The sequence below is a fragment of the Lineus longissimus genome, chromosome 8 (assembly GCF_910592395.1).
Source record: "Lineus longissimus chromosome 8, tnLinLong1.2, whole genome shotgun sequence".
NCBI classification, from domain to species: domain Eukaryota; kingdom Metazoa; phylum Nemertea; class Pilidiophora; order Heteronemertea; family Lineidae; genus Lineus; species Lineus longissimus.
In genome coordinates this window covers 1,480,084-1,501,891 of record NC_088315.1, presented here as the reverse complement: position 1 = coordinate 1,501,891, position 21,808 = coordinate 1,480,084, and the positions used below count along the sequence as shown (strand labels likewise).

Sequence of the window (21,808 nt, the reverse complement as noted above, 5' to 3'; positions counted from 1 at the left end):
ATTTCTGGCCATACAGCTATTTTGTCATCTCTATCGCGTATCTTAGCTGACTTTTATTATTGGGAGGAAGACACCAGCGTCTGCCGGTATCGATAAGCGCGCAATAACGTTCGGTTATTGATTGAAGATGACTGGAAGTCACGACCCTTCTGCATACAGGAGGCGTCAGATGTGCGGAACGGAATTCGACCTTTTCATAAACGGCAACAACTTTTGTCAATGATGCAATAATGTCCAGCATTGCTCGGCCCGGAAGGAAGTGAGTTTGACTCATGTTGTGCCTCTAGAACCGGATGTTTCAAACTCATCGATATGTGTACCCCATAACTTGACAGTTGCGATAGATCTGTTCTTCACAGAATACTTAAACCGAGCCCGACCTCAAATAACTGTTTCAGCCTGAAATGCTTTTTATGAAAGAAAAAATCCGCTGCGTAGACTGTTCAAATGCAAATAAACATCTTGAGAAACTACGTTAGAAGAAGTAGAAGAAAACACTTTTCATCGTCTGCTCTGAGATAAAGTGATCTGACATTTTGCTTTGTCCCTTTTGAAGTCAGTCTCCTTAGCCATTCCCCGGGTCGCCTACTTACAGCCTTCTCAGGTTAATGCACTGTATTCTAACTGAATGGTACAGCATCAGATCTGAGTCACGACAGAGCCCTGGGCGGATTAGATCAAAGTTGAGACAGGTGATCATTTGAGTTTAACTTTGGGTGCGGAGAAAAGCATGTTTGCTCTGACTTCAGGCGAGTGGCAGTGTGATTGACTATTGGAACACAGGGTTCGAGGAAGTGTGATATAGTTATATATGGGTGACATAAACTAATCATTTGATAGCTTATATGCCGTTTTGAGATCTGGATTTTCATTCGAACAGACCGTTGGAAACAGAGTGGCTGTCCTAAGCATAGTAGTAGAGATGCCTGTTTAGAAGTAACACTGTTGGTACGTGAGGAAAGTGAGTCTGATATTCTAACCTGCCTGCGGTGTCAGTCTGTACAACGTGATTGAGAATGTTAATCACATGAGCTCAATCGTACCAAATTCGATATGTCAAAATCGGCTTATTTTACTCGGGAGTCGCATTCCGGGACTGCACTTATGAGCTAGACCATTGTTGACGGGGATTAATTGCCATAGTAACGCTACATCCCAGTTTGATGCGCTCATAAGTCCCCGGATAGTGAGGATAAAGCCCCTGATGATCAATTCATTATAGTATTTATCTAGGATCAGTTAGTCACCTGTGCTCTTGTGCATGTTGGTGCATTGTGATTCTAAAGCTCTCTTTAAAGCTACTTAAGCACAGTAAATCGTAAATAATAATGTTGACAACCAGCTCTTGCTCAAAAAGGCGCAAGATTAACGAAACAAGAAAGGGCAGCAACATGACGCCTTCTACTTATGACGTAGTTGAAACGTCTTCTATGAAGATATAAACTAAACATTCTCAGTTACGTTGCACAGACTGACACGTGCAGCAGGTTAGCATATGACTGTCACTTTCTCCACCAACTATGTTACCTCCGTACATGCATCTCTACTACTAAGCGCGAGCACATGAACCTTACCTCAGCACTGTCATCTCTACTAATCAGCGCGCCGGGCACATGAACCTTACCTTCGTAGAGGTATCTCTACTACTTTAGCGCGGCCACATGAGTTCATATGAACACCATGAGTTCTCACAAGCAGGCTAAGGTTTTAAACGCACCCTGTCACCTTTCATAGGAGAAGATGATTGACTGATTGATGATCGATATGATAAAGACGTTACTACACTGATAGCAATTGTTATATCATTAGCCTCGGTGCATGCTAGCAATTTAGGAGTTAACTTGCTTCGATCGTCAGGATAGCTGATCTTTCTTAAAGGCGACTCTTCGATCTCATTGCTTTTGAAAATATCTTGTATAGTTCTCTACATGCATTATGAAAAACTGTGACCAAGGCAAACTGTACAAAAATCTGTATTTTCTTGAACATCCTAATCTACAAAACGAGGGTGTGTCCTGTCATTGAGTTTGACCATTACTTTCACAAAGCATTCAGCATTGACCTGATACTTGAAGAAACCTTTGAAACTTCTTGTCCATATCAGTGTGCCCATTATTAAAACTCTTTGTCTTCTTACTACCGCCGGCTCATCATCAGCAATAACAAAACACTTGAGCAGTAAGACTTCGCACAAGTAGGATGAGAGAAGTGGAACTCAATGATCATGAGCGGGGATGGGTTGTTGACAATGTGAAGAGGGATATTTGATCTTAGTCCTGAGAAAGACAAAGGGGGGAAGCTTCTCCCACGCAAGTCATATACCATGTTCAAAATACGGATGCTAGGACTGTTGCTAATCATGATCGTAACTTTGCGTGGTTTACACGTAGACCTCCATTGTAGTAGCTCTACTCCCACACACCTGCGCAAAGTTACATTTGCAAATTCTCGGCCAGTCGTGATAATTAATTGATCAAACAAATTTATCTCTCTACACCACACTCGTGTTATCAAATAAACCATTCAGGTGCGTCGTGGTCACATTAGATCTGCAGAAAACAAGAAATAATGCACGTCAGTGCCGCACAAAGCGGTTAATGGCGGCTCTTCCGGTTTTCAATCACGTGACGACATCGCCCGCAGAGGCATTCATTTTGTACGATAGAGTTTGAATTGGGTTCCTGACAACAGGATGCCAGAATGAAAAATCACCATTATGGAATCTCCTCTATTTTCCCGTCTGTTGCAGCGTCCCCCGGGTCCTGGCTTTGTCAAGATACGTGATAGAATAAGCTGTATTGAATGGTAACTCGAGGTGAATGTATTATGTCAGAATCACTTAGAATCACCAGTATAAAACACTTCGCTTATGGTATCCGCGGGGGTTGATGACATGGAACATTGTGCTAGACCCCCAGTGGATGGATCTTGGCTTAGAAAAACGGCAAACAGTCGCGATAGTATAGCTATTAGTTGTATCGATTACTCCAAATATGGTAGCCAACCTTCAAAACACTTCTTGTTTGGTTGTTTGCATGGGCGATGACTCAACTCATATTTGAATCCTACAAAATCGATCAAGTAATACAGAATTCTAAGAACCCCACCGAAAGTTTAGGAATTCTGTAGTTTTTTTTAGGACTGATAAGTTCCTTGGCGTATATATCGGTTACTGCCTTCAATATGTAGACATGCACATCGTTTTGTTTTTGTTCATCCCGTATCACAACAGTGGACAATCGAATACACTCCACTCTTAATCATATTACTTGCTCCTACTAGAAGACAGTAATATGTTGAAGCCAGCCACTAGTTTCCTTAGCTAAGAGCGATCTTAGTTATTAGATTCCAGTTGTCACTGTGATATATTTCACTCAGCATTGATCCTGACACTTCTGCCTCTCTTCAACCAAATTGCATTTGGACACGTCATGAGCAACCTTATTTGGATCCGTCCCCATCGGCGAAAGAGATGGGTGCCAGTGTAATCTGGTGTGTAATTATAGGAACGTGGGGACGAGACGTATCTGTATGCCTTGGGTTGTTGTGCTTACTTTCGTCATGTGAAAGTACATTACTACTGTAACTCGTGATTTGGCTTTGCAGCAGCGAGCATATTGTCCGACGAAACTGCAATGGCATGCACTGGTTGTAAGACTAAGCAAGCAGATGGAAGCTGATTTCGAGATAAGCAAATCAACATCTCGACAATATCCTTCCAATCTCGTATGGCATTTTGTCGTCTCGGTTAGGATATGGACTTCCCGCGTGGGATTAGAAATGTTGCAACAATCGTACTTTAAAACTTTGCTCACTAGAACGATGAATCATTGGCGCAGACAGTTGCTGGAGAGACAATCGTATTTGCAAGAACATGGGAAGACTATGAAGCATCCCCCGGGGCCCACACTTCTCACGATTATACACCAATAGTCACCCATCCACGAATTGTCTCGCAACTGTCGATACTTGTCATCACCAGCTTTAGTACAAGTCAACCAGACTAAGTTACTTGGACTTTATGTGCACTCATGACAGTAACATTACTGTTTCTGGAATAGTTGAACTGAACCAAGGAAAGCATGTTATCCGCCCATCCTAACGATAGGCAGATTTCGCAACCCTTGCAAAAAGTTACGAACGACGAAGTACGAAGTACAGAGTACATTGTATGAAGTAAATTATCGATAACTTTTTGGTCACTTCCCCGATTCCTCGTATACCTAAGAAAATGATTTCGGAGTGCGGCGTAAATCAATTAAAACAGGACTAGATGACACGCCAGACCTTCCCAGTTCGTATTTTTGTCGTTCGGAGGGGGTTGCGAAACCCGCTTAATGTATTTCTTGCCCACAACTTGCTTTAACCGAAGACTCCGTTGGAATAAACTAGCCAACAGCTTTTTGTTGTCAATCCACATCGAACAAAGCAAAATAATGTTCACATCTGTATAAATCTCTGTACAAGATGCATGATATCACCCTTCATGAGACTTATTTGGAGTGGATTGAATGTTTTATTCATCAAAAGGCGTGGATATGCATGTCCCCAGGGCGCTGACGATATGGCTGCATTCCTTGGGTTCTGATGCATTCTTTCCATACCTGAGACAAGGAAATGCCCTTCTTGCCTTCATCCGTTTCTAATATTCCCCGATTGGATTGGATGTCGTTTCTCCTAATCAATAAACATAGCGGACAATCGATGGATGATTCAAATAAAAGAACCCGCCTGGCCACGGAGATCCAAAATATTCACTGTACCAACAACGACTTTTCCAAAACAAACCATGATTCTCACTACACCAAATCGTGATTGGCTCATACTTGGTGGCCGCACCGGTGGCGCAGACTTTAGTACTTCTGATTGGACCATACGACCGGAAATCCCTCCAAATCGTGCTTCGGGTAAGACCTGTGATCGTTTAGACCTTAAGCTGACTACGTTGACGCGATTCTGGCAAATATTCCGCCCGGAGCATTTTCTTACGAAATAACGAAAATATGATTTCCGTTGTTAATTATAGCAATACTGAACATAGGTCACAGAACCACTTTCAACCCAATCGCGGCAGAGGTATTGTGCAACCAGAGACATGAGAGAGTTGTCATTACCCTGTTCTTGGTGTATTTATTACCTAAATGTTTGATAGTTGATCTTGCTCGTGTTCTTAATGTTATATTGTGACTGGCTATGTACTTAACAATTGCCAATATTAGTCTCAGCGGAATACAGCAATGAGATTGATTAGTGTTACAGACTCAGTTATCATAACCGATATCTCAATTCATTGTTGACGGAGTAGTCACCACTGGACTTGACTTGGTCAGAATATTCATAATATTTAGAAGAGCACATTGGACGAAACATAATATTTGGCAACAATAATTTGGACAACGACTCTTGAGTAAATTATGAAGAGCAGTTATTTATAATGTATGTTCATGTTGCTGCGGGATATTATCACTGCAACACAGTTGAAGATGTTAATACCACAAGGTGATCGAGTGTCATATTCAAGACGAGTCGAAGCATGAACGAAACGTCGTATTCCATCCCTGACTATGATTCCCACGCATTCCAATGAATCAGACGTCACTTCCGGTGCGGCCGGAAGTACAAATGATTTCATGTAAATCAGTGTGATTTACTCTCATTCGTTGTGACTCCATTAATCCACCTGTAATCAAACGATCCGTTCAAAGATCATTCTCACGCGATCTCGTGAGAGGACGAGGCTCATGCTAAGAAGTAATCCTATAACACACACAGAGCAATGCTTTTCATTATGTATCGTTCGTGCGGGGAAACAGTTATTTAGCTTCCCGTCGCAATTCGAATAGTTCGCGTCGGAGGAGCGTGAGCTAAGGCGTTAGCAACATATCTGACTAATTATTAGGACTTCTTTCATCAGTGATTCATTATTGGCTGGTATTTTAACCATAAAGTTTTCTGTATTCTTTTATAGTTCCCTTCGGATGAAGAGCGGGATGATGAGTTGATTTCCGAGCGCATTTCACCAAATCAAAACAGAACTCAGGCTTTTGAGTTCCGCAAACCCGGCGAAAGAGCGGGAAATGAAGAAAGATTTGCCTATTAAAGTGAAGTTCGCACGAGCAATGCAATGCCCCTCTCCATGTCCCATGCCTCTCAGTCCTTATCGAAGGAATTGATACATCGAGTCATTGCTCTGGAATTTCCAATCGCGAGTCTCTGAATTGAGGCTGTTTTCATTAAGACTACAACGCCTTGGCATGCACAGCATCTGCGTAGTGATGCCTTCACCAAAACAGCCAAAGCGAAGCCCTGCCAACACTAATGCAGTTAACTGCATTTGAAAATGTATTTCTGTCCGCGCGAATTAGCCAGATTTCTAGTTCAACGCTTCCGATTCCTGGCGATGACACATCAGGCGGAGTTGTATGTAATGCTTAGTCAGGTGTGTGTCAACAAAGGGACGTGCCGGCATCCTCGCCCTCGCAGAAAGAGAAATAGCGGTTACTGGAGAGATTGCGAGAAATGCACGGTTACAAATCAGTTTCGAAACCTTTCTAATCTATGGAAGTTCTCAGTCGGTTTCTCTGTCAGTTTCTGTCGATGGTAAATGAGTGATAAGTGGCGTTGCCTGGCCACCGACCCTAGAACTGTTGCCTTCGAGTCCGTGCTGGTAGTTAGCAAGGCGAAGTCCGTGCTGGTAGCAAAGCGTCCTCATCCGTCAGGGCCATCCATCGAGTTTCCACAGAATACCTGAAATGTGTCATTCTAGAATCTTTCCAAAACCATTTTGTACCGAAACGGAGTTGCAGCGACCCTGAGATTAGAAACAAAAAAGCCCAAATTTAGTTAAAAAAGGAATCATTACGAGTAGCAGAGCAGCATGATGATACTGAAGCGAGCAGACTAGGTTACCACCCCGCGGCCAAATGCGCTTGGCTGCCCGGGTATTCGAGCGGACAAAGACTGACCGCCCGTATGTGCACATTCAGTCGTGTTTGGACTTCAAAATCACCAAATAATTAGGTTTCCCCTTACAATGTCTCTGCAGAATCCAATTAATTTGATCGATAGCCTCAGTTTTGAGTCGCTTGCTTCATTAGGGTTGTTTGTCCGAAAAGATGCTAACTGCGCTGCAGTAAGGTCAAGGATCTTCGTAGAAAGACGTACGTGATTTCAATCTACGTACGTACGTCCTTTCCTTCTATTTCTTGCACGGAAAGATGAATACAAATATTTTTTTCACTTCTTTTTTTCTGCTCAAATCTTTTTTCCGTCACTCTTGAGGAAGATCCACTAAGGATCGAAAGCTGGAGTCAAATGATTCAAGTTAATCATGAAAAAATATGCTAGCGTTCTTATTAAATATTTAAACGACTACATCTGGTCCGTGACAACGCCGCGTAGTCGATGGCATTGCCAGATCTCAGTTTTCATGAGTTGTGTCAATTTTCTTTATTTGCAGTAGGAATACACCACTTGATTGATTTCATAATTTTGGTCATTGCTCACCGCCGTGGGTGGGCTGTCTCAAGAGAGGCCATGGGCATCTTCTATTGTGCGCTGTAATCACATAGTAATGGAGACAATCTTAAACAATAATCGCATGGAGATTACTACTTTGTAGCCGAAACGGTTTCTTCACAATGTTATAGAATTTCGTTAATTAGCACTGTATTAATTAAAACTTTGTTATTGGTTGGGGATGTCATCGAACGTGGAGACACGTACACAGACATGTCCAAATCACCCCGCAACACTTGCGGAGATCGTTATGAGTGATCAGCATTGAGTCTGTTGCTACATGAGCGGCACATGGAGGCGAATAGGTACGTTTTCCTCCTGGTCACCTAATCCTACACCCAAGTTCTCCCTCTAAATCACGGTTTATTGCTGGCAAAGGACCTCCATCAACGTGGCAACCAAACAAAAAACATGAAAACCTCGTTGGTTCAACGGTAAGAATGGACAGCCCTCGCCTAAAGTGATGAACAAGAGTAGCCAATGCTACCTGATCAGGCCACAATGGACGATTAAGCGTCCATTGGGTGCTTTGGGAGAAGACAGTTTATTTCACAATCAGTCGTACGGACGATTTAGCGTCCATTGGACAACCCTTATCTTATAAGTGATGAACAAGAAAATGATCAGGCCTCTTTGGGAGAAAACATATATTTATATACGAGTTTGCAACATATCCTACGGACGATTTAGCGTCCATTGGACGGCAGCGTCCGTCAAAGAGATGATTAGAAATCTGATTCAAGCAGTCAAAGACTTATATATGGACGATTTAGCGTCTATTAATGGATGCTTTTGGAGAAAAGTTGCTTCTTTGGCACAAGATCCTACACTGTCCGCAACGGACGGCAACCTCGAAGAGATGAAGGGAAAACTGATACGAACAGTTTATGGTCTTCACTGGCGATTTAGCATCCATTGGATGCTTTTGAAGCTAACAGACGATTGGACAAACGCATGTCCTTGTACCTCTGCGTAAGGTGATGAGCGTTCACATCAGTCATCGCGGTAAACCTTGGAGATTGTCCTTCGTCCGTACGGATATCCATAGAAAAGCGCCTAAACGTTGACTCGGATGCAATTCAAACGAAAGTCCTTCCTCCCATCGGCCACCGGCCAGAGGATTCCAGTATTTGATACGATGCCAGTATATATTACCAAGCTGCAGAATAATCCCTCCCTCCTGGGGTTCTTGGGGCAACAGTAATATTTCAGGGCAATTTTGGGGTCGGCTACATAGGGAGTGGTATTGCATTGGTAGCCTAATGCTGTTAGGCACCGTGGTGGCGTTGATTGGCCACTGCCAGGGAATGCATGTGTCTGCGTGTGACAGACATGATTGGAGAGGTATTGCATTGGTAGCCTAATGCTGTTAGGCACCGTGGTGACGTTGATTGGCCACTGCCAGGGAATGCATGTGTCTGCGTGTGACAGACATGGAGATTACTACTTTGTAGCCGAAACGGTTTCTTCACAATGTTATAGAATTTCGTTAATTAGCACTGTATTAATTAAAACTTTGTTATTGATTGGGGATGTCATCGAACGTGGAGACACGTACACAGACATGTCCAAAACCACCCCGCAACACTTGCGGAGATCGTTATGAGTGATCAGCATTGAGTCTGTTGCTACATGAGCAGGTACATGGAGGCGAATAGGTACGTTTTCCTCCTGGTCACCTAATCCTACACCCAAGTTCTCCCTCTAAATCATGGTTTATTGCTGGCAAAGGACCTCCATCAACGTGGCAACCAAACAAAAAACATGAAAACCTCGTTGGTTCAACGGTAAGAATGGACAGCCCTCGCCTAAAGTGATGAACAAGAGTAGCCAATGCTACCTGATCAGGCCACAATGGACGATTAAGCGTCCATTGGATGCTTTGGGAGAAGACAGTTTATTTCACAATCAGTCGTACGGACGATTTAGCGTCCATTGGACAACCCTTATCTTATAAGTGATGAACAAGAAAATGATCAGGCCTCTTTGGGAGAAAACATATATTTATATACGAGTTTGCAACATATCCTACGGACGATTTAGCGTCCATTGGACGGCAGCGTCCGTCAGAGATGATTAGAAATCTGATTCAAGCAGTCAAAGACTTATATATGGACGATTTAGCGTCTATTAATGGATGCTTTTGGAGAAAAGTTGCTTCTTTGGCACAAGATCCTACAGTGTCCGCAACGGACGGCAACCTCGAAGAGATGAAGGGAAAACTGATACGAACAGTTTATGGTCTTCACTGGCGATTTAGCATCCATTGGATGCTTTTGAAGCTAACAGACGATTGGACTAAGGCATGTCCTTGTACCTCTGCGTAAGGTGATGAGCGCGGTTCACATCAGTCATCGCGGTAAACATTGGAGATAGTCCTTCGTCCGAATGGATAGCCATAGAAAAAGCGCCTAAACGTCGACTCTGATGCAATTCAAACGAAAGTCCTTCCTCCCATCGGCCACCGGCCAGAGGATTCCAGTATTTGATACGATGCCAGTATATATTACCAGGCTGCAGAAAAATCCCTCCCTCCTGGGGTTCGGATGCTATCTTGGGGCAACAGTAATATTTCAGGGCAATTTTGGGGTCGGCTACATAGGGAGTGGTATTGCATTGGTAGCCGAATGCTGTTAGGCACCGTGGTGGCGTTGATTGGCCACTGCCAGGGAATGCATGTGTCTGCGTGTGACAGACATGATTGGAGAGGTATTGCATTGGTAGCCTAATGCTGTTAGGCACCGTGGTGACGTTGATTGGCCACTGCCAGGGAATGCATGTGTCTGCGTGTGACAGACATGATTGGAGAGGTATTGCATTGGTAGCCTAATGCTGTTAGGCACCGTGGTGGCGTTGATTGGCCACTGCCAGGGAATGCATGTGTCTGCGTGTGACAGACATGATTGGAGAGGTATTGCATTGGTAGCCGAATGCAGTTAGGAACCATGGTGGCGTTGATTGGCCACTGCCAGGGAATGCATGTGTCTGCGTGTGACAGACATGATTGGAGAGGTATTGCATTGGTAGCCTGATGCTGTTAGGCACCGTGGTGACGTTGATTGGCCATTGCCAGGGAATGCATGTGTCTGCGTGTGACAGACATGATTGGAGATGGTCTAGCTACAGGGAGGATTCCAGCATCAGATATGACCGTGACCAGGCTGATGATACCTCCTGCTTCCCAAACTGCTTGTGACAATCAAGAAAAACCTTTGTCAAATGATGTAATTTATTAATTTACTATACACAATTTGTACATAATAATTCATTATAAACAACCCCCACCCTGGTTTCTATCGCTACCGACTTTGGTTTTTACGATCTTTTCCCTCACTCGACATAACTAAACTTGACCTGCCCCCTCCCAAGACCTTGAACCATGCCTATATCACCCCACCCCACCCCCGAGACAAAACCATACAGCTGTCAAACACTTTTAAGTGTTGCTTGCTACTACTGGAATTTCAATATGATTCAAATAGAAAGTAATGAGCATTTGCATCTTTCATGAAACAAAAAGGCAAAAATAATAAATGATGGTTTGTTACTGGCATTTAGAAGTGGTGTAGTGTAGCACTTTTTATGAAACGTTAAAAATATTATAACAGCATTACAATGTGCACAAAGACAGAAGTCAGACAGATTACCTTTTCAGGTATTATTGGATTAAGACTATGAGAGCTGAGACAACTGCTATATATACAACATGGTAAAAACTACGGCCAGAAAAGAAGCATAAAACGGTAATTCCTCAAGCCACCTGCTCATCAAGCACCTAAACCTTTGCACTTGCTGATCTTTTTTGTTCAATTAACATAAAAATATTTTAAACTAGATATTTACATGTACATTCCCATTTACACCAACATGATGACCCTCTCATACTAGTAACAACAAGATAACTCTCATACTAGTCACAGTAACTCTCAGACATATATTAATTTTATCCCAGGCAGTGACAGTGATAGTTTCCTAATAGACTAGATTGATGCTGTGTCTTAGGCTACGTAATCATTGACAGGCCGCAGCACACTCACGGGAATCAAGTTCATGATGGAGATCATCGGGACTTGGCCCTTACTCCACATAACATGGTAAAATATGAGTTAGTCTGACAACCACAGGAAAATGAAAGTTTTTTGTGAGCTACCAAATAATCACTGCTATAAGTTGTACTTAGCTCTGGGGTAATTAGGCACTTCTCCTAAACAATACTCCGTGTAAATGATTTTGAATAAAAACAGATGGAATATGATGACAAGGAATGCAATGGCCGCCCAGAAGAGCATCGGTAGACCGCCGTATTCGTGTCCATGGCGATGGAGGGCAAGGACGTGATGCTCATGTGCTGGAGCTGAAATATGGAAAAGATGGGTAAGCAATCAAACTCACTTCTAACATGCTAGAGTATCTTGTTGACTTGTCGCCTGACACACAAGACTGGTCAGATTCTTGGTTCATACACTACATGCTTATTCCGCTTGGTTAATCTCCTTAACATCTAGCTTTTCATTTCAATCCACTGGCCTCAGCAGAGTTGTTCAACTCATCATTGTTATACAGCATGCTCTTCTACAGCAAGTTTCTTCACCAATGCCCAAATTTATCAGAAACGATCAAAGTGCCTTGACAAAGGACACCCAGATTAGAAGTGATGCTGCCCTTCTTACCTTCGACTATCTCCTTGACATGAATGGCATGTTTGAGTTCCTCCATGTGGACTTTATCTGATGTTATGTAAAGGATGGCGGTGATCGGGTCTGTCTGCTTCACAGGGAAGGACGATAAAGACTTACTGGAAAGGTAAAACAAAGTCAGTCAATTCATGCAAGAACAGAGGTTTGACTCAAAACTCTCACTTTTTCATTTAAATGAAATTTGACTGATACTTGAGGGCAAGTGACTTGGTTGGAAACTCACCTTAGCTTCACAGGAGGATCAAGACACCCTGCGTCACATGCATAGTACGGTTTATCATTACGATCCAGTGCTGTGTAGATCATGGCTTTGTTATCCTCACCAACCTTCACCGATATGTTCAGGTGAGTGTTACTGCCATAGTTGATGCGACGGAACATGTAGTCACGGTGAAGGTCTTTAGGCATCGTATTGAATTCTAAATGGTCGTTGCTGAACTTCATCCCTCCAAAACTGAGGATCATAGCTTGGAGGGCACCATCTGCCCCTGAAAAGTTGTAAATACGTGTTAAAAGTAATATCTGTTCATTACACAATGTCATTCTCAATCAAGCGCCCAGTCAAGTTTAGCTTATGAAACACTCCTTATGACGAAATTCCTATCTCGAGTACCAGGCACCTCGCCCAGTTTGTCCATAAGTTAAGAAGTGGCCGAGGGATTCTAGATAGAAGCAGAGGCCGGTAATCAAACACATCATTGTGAGAACAATGCTGCCATCTAGAATTTCCCCTAACAACCCAAGGGCTTTTACTATAATTGCAGTAAACAGATCAGTCCCGAAACTTAAACCATGTCATACCTGCTTTGAGCATATGAGCACATCCATGCGCCTCCAACGTGATCATCCACGTCTTCACTACACTAGAGATACTATCCACTGTATCCAAATCGGCCCACAGGGTCGATGCTTGCCTGAAAACCAAGCACACAACATTAATTCAATGAAGCGAACTACTCGTGTAGAGAGAGAGGAGCACTGACTGTGTGATGTCAGCTTGACATTTGTATTTGTGGTTTTATGAAATTCACCTCACAACACTTGTAAAAACTATTGACAATTTTTCACCACAACACATCTTGTCCATCTTTTAAGAGGCCTTCATTCTCAGCTATCACAGTGAAAGTGTGACTGCAGGGACACAAAAGATAATGTGCAGAATATCTCAAATATCTTACAAAATGTCATCTTAGGTGAGGCATCAGAACCTTCATCACACTACATGTAAATGTGAAGACGAAACATGACAAGAAACCACCATTTACCCAAAAACGTAAGTGAACATGCAACCGCTGTCCGTGTATCTTGGTTTTGCTAATTCAATCACTTCTATTTTGGTATGATTATAGTTCAAATGGTACATAATGGTACCTAGAAAACCAGAATATAAGCTTTCCTTTTGGAGACTGTGTGTCCCCATACGCAATAGAACTCCACAAGTTCTTCATGCTGCAAGTTGTCAGTGCCAGCAGCGTGACTTGCCAACCGATGGTCTGACGTTCCGTGGCCAATCGAGAAGATGAAAACTTCCCAAGGCATGCAATTTTAAAGAAAAAACCACAAACTTGTGGCATTAGTTTATAAAAAAACCAAGCCTTCACCACAAAATCTTATCTTACGGATCCCACCTGGAATTTTGAGAAAAAGTAATCAGAGTTACAGCTGAAGGTTAGAGTAGTACTTCCTCAAACAAAAAGAAGTCTCCATCAGGATAATTATGTTGGAACGAAATTGAGGGAACTGTAAATCAGAAGGTAAAAAATTGAAACAGACTATAAAACAAAACTTCGGGTTAAAACTTAGCAGAACCCAGTTAAGGGGTTAGCCTCTAAGTGATCAACAACTCCTGCGTTGCATGGAGGGAAGATTATTCAAGCATTTCCAGAGCTTTCTACTCTACCTACCTCCGGTTTACTGAGAATCTGTCAAAGAATTCATGATCAGATTTACAGAAAAAATTGTTGAAACATTGAAATTTAACAGAAATATGAAATGTGCAAGTTGCTTAATCATTAAATTTGTTTGTAAACTGTCAATTGCCCCTTTACCCAGTCAGACATTACCAGCAGAATGAATTGATATGAGGGAAGACTGAGCTGAGGTGTAAGTGACAGATTTTTCCTCTCTGGTCAAAGACAGTCACTAGGTAAATTACTCCAATCAGTGCCCACTCACAGTGGCATGTTACCTCGACCAAATGCTCACTAAAGCAAACATAGAAGAACAGAAAGACGACGATGATGATGATGACAGGGTAATATGAAAGCCGAGAAGACATGACATGAACACTTATTTCTAGACGTGATAACTTCAACTTACAGTGTATGATGTCCTCCATAGCATTTGTCTGGCATATGGAGGTATTTCTCCATAAGTGTCAGCTTCTCTTGTGGAATGCCGATCTCATTCAAAGGAGAAGATGTACTACTCACAACGTAGTACATTGTGGCGTTGATCTTGTCCCCATTCAGCGCTCCCGGGGCCTTGGAAAGACTGATGTCAAAACCTGAAGCCCACAGCTACAACATAGAAAAACAGGGAAAATGTCAGAGATCTCAGGTAGCAAACACAGGCGGGTGCCTCTAGGCCGACGGAACAAAACACTTAGCTAGGGTTTACAGTCTGGTATCAACGAGTAGAAGTGATCATCCGACTTCACACTTTAACCCTGGAGCTTTCCAGTAGAACTCTGATAAGCTGCTCTAGCAGGGCCACATCCTGAGCACTTCTATCCTCGGTCGAGTAAGGCAAGTAGACAAAGAGACCTGCCAAGAGTCTCATGCCAACTGTGGGGTTTGAACCATGGATCTCTTGACCCCTAGTGGTGAGTTCAAACTATAGTCCACAGCGGCTCCTCAAACAGAGGACTACCCCACTTACCTTCGCCCAAACAGCAGTATGCTCCTTGCGCAGCACCTTGGCATCAGCACGTATCGCCTCCCGCAGGTCTGCACTCACTTTGGCCTCGACGGCAGTCTTGGTTTTCTCCACTTCAGCTGGCAGGACGGGATCTGAATAGTCAACAGCCGTGATCAGGAAGAACCGCTCAGTTCTGTAAAAGATAATGTCTGTAACTCAATCTTATGCAACTACTCCCGAGGAGAGCAGTCCAAGGGGAAACAAGGGGGAATAAGTGCAATATCAGTATCTCGCGAGTCAAAATATAAAACTGCAAAACACTTACTTTCCTGTCTTGATGACAAACGAACTCGGCACTTTGGGTGATGCTACTGCCACTACAAAAACCTTCTTCTCAGCATCATTAGGGACTGGAACTGTGCCTGTCATTAGAGAGAACTCCAGTGGGTCACCGGTTGGAGTTTTAAAGCTGAAAGAGAGAGCATGTACTCAGAAATCATTTCCTCAGACACATTCCCAGGTTATTGGTTGGAAACTGGAAAAATGTTCATTCATGACATTATTCATTCTGAAGTTCTCTTGAAACTGAAATAAATGAAGAGCGACTTATTTCCTTTCTATGTGCAGCCAGAACACAGATTCCAGTGAAGACTAGCAACCTACACCAGGCAGCGAAAGACAGAAGAAATGGAGAGATTGCATCGTGGCCTGATGTCCCATAAGGGATAAGGAGCCATAAGTATTAAAAAGTACCTCAACCAGAAGATAACGAACTGTGGGTTATTGGGATGTAAACTTACTTGAGTTTTTTTACTGTTTTGCCATCCCAGCTAGCAGACGATCCAAGATCCATATCAAGGTGGACATCCCCCGCCTGAAAGAAAACAGATCAATGTTTTGAACAGAATTTAACCCTTTTGCTCTGAGCCAGGTTCAATAGTCTCTGCCAAGGAGAGCAGGCTCTTCAGCCTCGTGTATGTGCAGAAAAAGATGGTCAACACCCCAGCTGCAGTATTCTACTTGTTTTCTAACAATATTGACGTCGAGTATTAACTGGATTGATTGTCATTTGCTCACCGTAGGATTGTAGATCTTTGCCTCCTGAATCAGAATGGAAGGCCGCGCTCGATGTGCGTACGCTTGGGTTGCCACGGATATGCATAACGACAGCTGAAACATTAACAACAGGAGATATAGAAATTGGAAATATAAGATTATGAAGATGATTCATGATTGAATGAGTTATTTGAATGAATCAAGCATACTGACATGGCGATGGAGATCTTTCAATTAAACCTTTTTGGTAAGATTTCAGTCAGTTTTCAGAAACAAATCTTCATGCAAAAAATGCTGCATTGATTTTTGATAGGGAAATGAAAATGAATCGATTATAACTAAGAAACTTGTATGCCTGCATCAAAACTACAAACTACCCCCAACTACAACGTCAAAGAGGAGAGGCACTTTTCGGACATCTCTTCGAATGAAACAACTCACAAGCGGTGGGATAATGTAAAAGTCTGACCTCAAATCATTTAACTTATAAAATGATATCAAACAAACACAGATTCATGCAAAGACAACATGCAGTTTGCCCATAGAATTTGTCAACCAAGTGCAAAACAAGCCCATTGCTTCTATTCTAATAATTAGACTTTAGTGAGTGACTTGATCACCAAAATGTAGCAGCAGTAGTGTGCAAAACGCAGAACCTTTTGTGTATATAACTGACATAAGATGGAGTTGCTGACAATGCTCCTGCTGCCTTTGAGTTATAAAGTTCTCATCAGGAATGAAAAAACAACTAATAACAAAAGTGAGCAAAACATCCCAAAACGGCAAGGCCCAAAACGGACACAGAGACACCACACAAAATATCAACATCTTTGACCTTGAACTTACAAGCGTGCCTTCCGCTACATGAAGAGGGAATTCTAAATCGTTGTAATTCTAAATAATGCCAGGGAGTGAACAAAATCAAAAGAAACAATGAAAGTAAGACGATTAATGGTTTAACTTAATCAAGGTCTAATAGAGAGGGGAAATGAGCTGTTTCTTGTTGGTTTTCTAGGGTTGGTAAGATTAAATCAATCTGTTGGTATAAATTAATCAATGGTGACCAATCCATCAAACAGACATGCGTCTACGATGTGAATAAGACATTCAGAAGTCAAATGAAGTGACAATGTGAGATGACATTCATCAAAAATATATATGGCTTGCTTATATATTTTCACGTTCATGAATGAATGCACCAGGATCTGAGGAGTAAAATGCCAGTCAAATAAATCTCATCGCGAGGACAAACGTTACTAATGTAGTTAGTTTCTATTTGTTTTTCTAATTTCTTGTTGACAAACACAACATTTTGAAGGAGGTGAAAAAAATAGAGCGAGAAAAAGTGTTAGTTTTGAAACACAGGCCAAGATGTCAAACATCGTCCATGATGGTAGGGATTTCGGTATCATCCGCAGATCGACTTTGTGAAGCAAGGACTCACCTGTTTGAAGCACTGCACTTTTGACACACCACCCTCTCGGAAATCCATTGCATGCGCCACTGTAAATATGATAAATCAAAAGTTTATGACAAAAACACTTTGCAAGATGCATAACTCACAGATGGCTAGATGAATCTAGAGAATGACCTGTGCAAGTAGTTAACCGATGAATATGCAATTAAAGGTTCAGCACAGCAGTGTGAGTGGTACAGTATGACACCGACACCATACCACCTCTGACTGTAATGCTCGCCCACCACTGACCTTTAGTCTCATAGCCCTCCATGTAAAGTGAGAGCACAGGCGACACTGGCACAGGTACAGACAGTGACCTCTGGTGTTTGAGGTACAAATAACCTCCATCAGTCACCGACACACCAAACTTTCCATTACCTGAAATCAACAAACAGAACATCGAATGAGTGATACATATTTTTCAAGCTGGCTTCAGGTTTTTGGCCGACTGGCCATGGTCGCAACTCAGAACATGGGATCTCCCGTCTGATGTCAGAGAATGGCCCTCACCTGGCACCCAGCATCTTTCTTGATATGATGCCTTCACCGGCGTCATTTAAACCATTACATCCCTAGAAGTTATCTATGATTATCTTTATGATCAAAAAGTATTTTTTGAGGATTTGAGTCACCAGCATGTGGATGCACAGATTCACCCTAGATGGACATACCCTATGTCTGCCTGCAGGATCTAGTAGTCAGGTTCAAAGACAATTCTCGCTTCATGAAACTTACCAATAAAAGGATGATAATACGTCTCTCCCAGCTGTAAGGGCTTGTGGTTGATAATCGCATCATAGAGACCAGCTGCCTTGGAGTAATATTGTAATTTATCTTCAATGCATCGATCCAGTCGATCTATAAGTTGACAATAGTCAATGATAGTTAAAGGATTCAAAGCATGTACAAAGAGATAAAATACAATAAACAGGTACACTCTTTCCCTGCATTCTGATTCTCAAGTAGAATTTAACAATGGTTCCACATCAAAGACAGTAGCCAGTGGAATGCAGTGGTGTATACATTGAGCTGACTCACAACCCAAAGATCATAAAGATGCAAGTTTTAACCCTGGTCTGGTTGCTGTTTGTCTTTCACAGGTTGAGCTCAGGTGAGCACTGTATGAGCAGCCATTGATACCAAGGGTGCCTTTGATAGTGACAATGGTTGTACTAATGCACTTTAGTACAGACCAGAATCAACAAAAGAGCATCATCTTATTTTGTCGACTCAATATGTATTTCATGGATTCAGTAGCTTTTGCATCTGAACTCTTCAAATATCAAAAGCGGTCTCCATAATGGGCCCTACTTACTTGTCCTGAGTGGTGTCTTCCTAAGGTTGAAGATGCTTGGTGAGAAGTAGATAAGGAGCACCAGGATAAAGATGACCAGAAGCACCAGCTTCCGATACCTGAAACACGACACAAATCACACACAGTCATTACAAGATACGGCGACATCTGTAACATGGGCCAATCATGGGGTTAGGTTACGAGGGTAGATGCAGTTAGCGGAACAACTAACATACCGGTACTGGATAAGCAGTAGTGAATACCGGTAATTCAGAGTTCCACTGCAACCCTGACTGATCAATGTAGCTGCGAACACGTCAGATACACGCCGGGGCACACTGACGACGTTGCTCCTCCGTCATGGCCCTGGCATGCTGGGCATGGCTCATGCATATCCTGGCCCTGCCCCCCTGGGTGGGATTCATCTATCATATAGTACAATCATCTTTGCCTGCTTTGGGCATGGCTTTGCCGGCTTTGTTGCTGCATCGGCCTAACTTACTGCAAAATAGCCGGGACAGTAGTAATGTACACTCTGTCCCTCTGTACATTCATTATGTACACATTCCTATCATTTAGCACAGAGTGTCCCGGGTATTCTGCAGTTGCTCCGCTGCATCTAGTATTTTTTGGACTTGCATGGAACAGATAACTGTTCTGTCACATTTTATTCATGGGATTTATATTATGGGGCCAGAGTTGCACATCTGGCGCAAAGCAAAAACTTGGTGTAGTCCATTTTCAAAGAAAATAAATTTCGCACTGCGCGAGACTGACAACAAGCTGGAGCGAGTTGCAACATCCTATTGCAAATCCATGCCACAAACAGCTCACCTCGACAGAAACGTCAAGACATTCTTGGCTGAACTAAACGAGAACATCAGGACGATGATGTCTCTGCATTTCCCTAGAATAAATACGATTTTGTACGTTATAAATCGTAGAAAACATGCGATAATTCGGTCAATCACAAACGGCATATCGCCATCTTGTTCTTGTTGACTTCCGTGGCGCTACGGTCTGCGTGTTGGTTCAAAATCTGCCACTTTATTGGCATTGGCAGTCTGGTTCAAACTCAAACCAGCCGATAGGGCGACAGGTACATGGTATCAAAATACAAAAAGCATTACATGATATGACGTAGCATGATGTCACAACGTTTGAGTGGGCTGTCGATATATATACATGGAGGTATTATTAAGAATAATACCTCCATGATATATAATTATAATGAAAATAAAGTATCACTTCATCGGATCAGGCCCCATCTTTGATACCTAGGTTTCCGGTCAGGATTGTCCTTTCAATACAATGGTTTTTACTGGTGTTAGCAAGTATTGAGCTGTGTCAAGCTAGCCCCAAATTTCTATACCCAAATCAAGCTATATTTCCAGCACCAAGTTTACTCGGGTCTTACTCGAACTTACTCGGGTAAAGTGTCAAGCCAGCACTAAATTTCCAGCCCCATTTTTGGCGTTTTTGCGTTTACATTTTCGTCGAGTCAAAATGCAATCACCGACAGTAACCGACCTGAAAGCCATCTACTAAAAGTTAACTATAAGCCATTCTAACTAAAAGTTAACTATAACCTACCGGTTATACTAATTCCCGACCTACCCCGACTTTTCCCGACATTTACCGACTTGCGGAAAATGCTCCCAAAATATAGTGTATTAATCATCAGAATATTTATATTTGTACTGTTTACATACATATACAGCGCGTCGGTTAATTTCAAGACTTTTGAACGCTGCTAAGTTGAGCAAATCAACTCCAATAATTACATCTATTAATTAACCGACCGCAATTATTTTCTGCAGGTCGGTAATCTTGTTAGTTGTGGTTGTCGCTTCTTGTAGACTGTATATGCATATGCTCGTGTTCGGCCTTAATTTTTTTTCTTACCACCCCAAGCTGAAAAACCACTTGGAGAGGCACTTTTTCTGATTGTTCCTCGACGAAACCACATGGGTACGGTCGGGGGCGATGCCCCGCATAGCCTCATACCACTCTTGTTCCTAGGTGTGACCCGAATTTAAAAAAAAATATTTTTAAAGTAAATTTTCCATTTTTTTTCTTAACACCCCAAGCTCAAAAACCACTTGGAGATGACACTTTTTCTGATTGTTCCTCGACCAAACCACATGGGTACGGTCGGGGGCGATGCCCTGCATAGCCTCATACCACTCTCGATCCTAGGTGTGACCAGAATTTTTTTTTAAATCTTTGTTAAGTAAAATTTCCAATTTTTTCTTACCACCCCAAGCTCAAAAACCACTTGGAGATGACACTTTTTCTGATTGTTCCTCGACCAAACCACATGGGTACGGTCGGGGACGATGCCCCGCATAGCCTCATACCACCAAATTTACTTTAAAAATATTTTTGAAAAATTCGGGTCACACCTAGGAACGAGAGTGGTATGAGGCTATGCGGGGCATCGTCCCCGACCGTACACATGTGGTCTGGTCGAGGAACAATCGAAAAAAGTGCCATCTCCAAGCTGCTTGTCTCCAGAAATGAACCCCTTACTGGTGCTGCTCTCCTGAAAATACTCGGGGGACCATAGAACTGAAATCAATATTTTATGAAAGATTGAATACTAGTCTATAATTCAAATCAATATTTTTCTTGATTACCTTTGTATTAACCCACGCCACCCCATGGTCAACTTTTTGTTTTTATTCTTCAATAATTTGTACCGTTGTAGGTGTCACTGGTGTTGTGCCTACTAAAATGTAACGCAAAAACTCCAAAAATGGGGCTGGAAATTTAGTGCTAGCTTGACACTTTACCCGAGTAAGTTCGAGTAAGACCCGAGTAAACTTGGTGATGGAAATATGGGGCTAGCTTGATTTGGGCATAGAAATTTGGTGCTAGCTTGACACAAGCCAAGTATTGTATACTTTATACATACAGTTAACA

At 42.4% G+C, this 21,808-nt stretch overlaps 1 protein-coding gene across 3 annotated transcripts; it reads right to left on the bottom strand.

Moving 5' to 3' along the window:
• Positions 1–10,757: 10,757 nt before the first annotated feature.
• LOC135492549 (uncharacterized protein KIAA2013 homolog) lies at positions 10,758–19,885 on the bottom strand. Of its 3 annotated transcripts, XM_064779092.1 has the most exons (16): positions 19,718–19,885; positions 18,905–19,002; positions 18,325–18,447; positions 17,839–17,967; positions 17,575–17,633; positions 16,977–17,024; positions 16,152–16,244; positions 15,875–15,948; positions 15,400–15,543; positions 15,096–15,267; positions 14,535–14,734; positions 14,120–14,137; positions 13,017–13,129; positions 12,439–12,703; positions 12,189–12,313; positions 10,758–11,872 (listed from the first exon to the last, which is right to left on the bottom strand). In XM_064779092.1, the coding sequence occupies exons 1-16, from the start codon at positions 19,861–19,863 to the stop codon at positions 11,682–11,684; spliced, it is 1,998 nt and encodes a 665-aa protein (XP_064635162.1). In that variant the 5' UTR covers positions 19,864–19,885; the 3' UTR covers positions 10,758–11,681. The 3 variants fall into 3 exon arrangements, with proteins under 3 accessions (XP_064635162.1, XP_064635163.1, XP_064635164.1); XM_064779093.1 differs by lacking the exon at positions 14,120–14,137; XM_064779094.1 differs by lacking the exon at positions 16,977–17,024 and having other exon boundaries at positions 10,759–11,872.
• Positions 19,886–21,808: the final 1,923 nt, after the last annotated feature.

Bases quoted from the DNA above. Each gene is read 5' to 3' on its own strand.
- LOC135492549 (XM_064779092.1), bottom strand. From the start codon at position 19,863: ATGCCGTTTGTGATTGACCGAATTATCGCATGTTTTCTACGATTTATA. The intron at 17,025-17,574 runs GTGAGTCCTTGC...GGCATTATTTAG, and splicing joins AAGTGCAGTGCTTCAAACAG to AATTACAACGATTTAGAATT. The intron at 15,268-15,399 runs GTAAGTGTTTTG...TATCTTTTACAG, and splicing joins TTTGTCATCAAGACAGGAAA to AACTGAGCGGTTCTTCCTGA.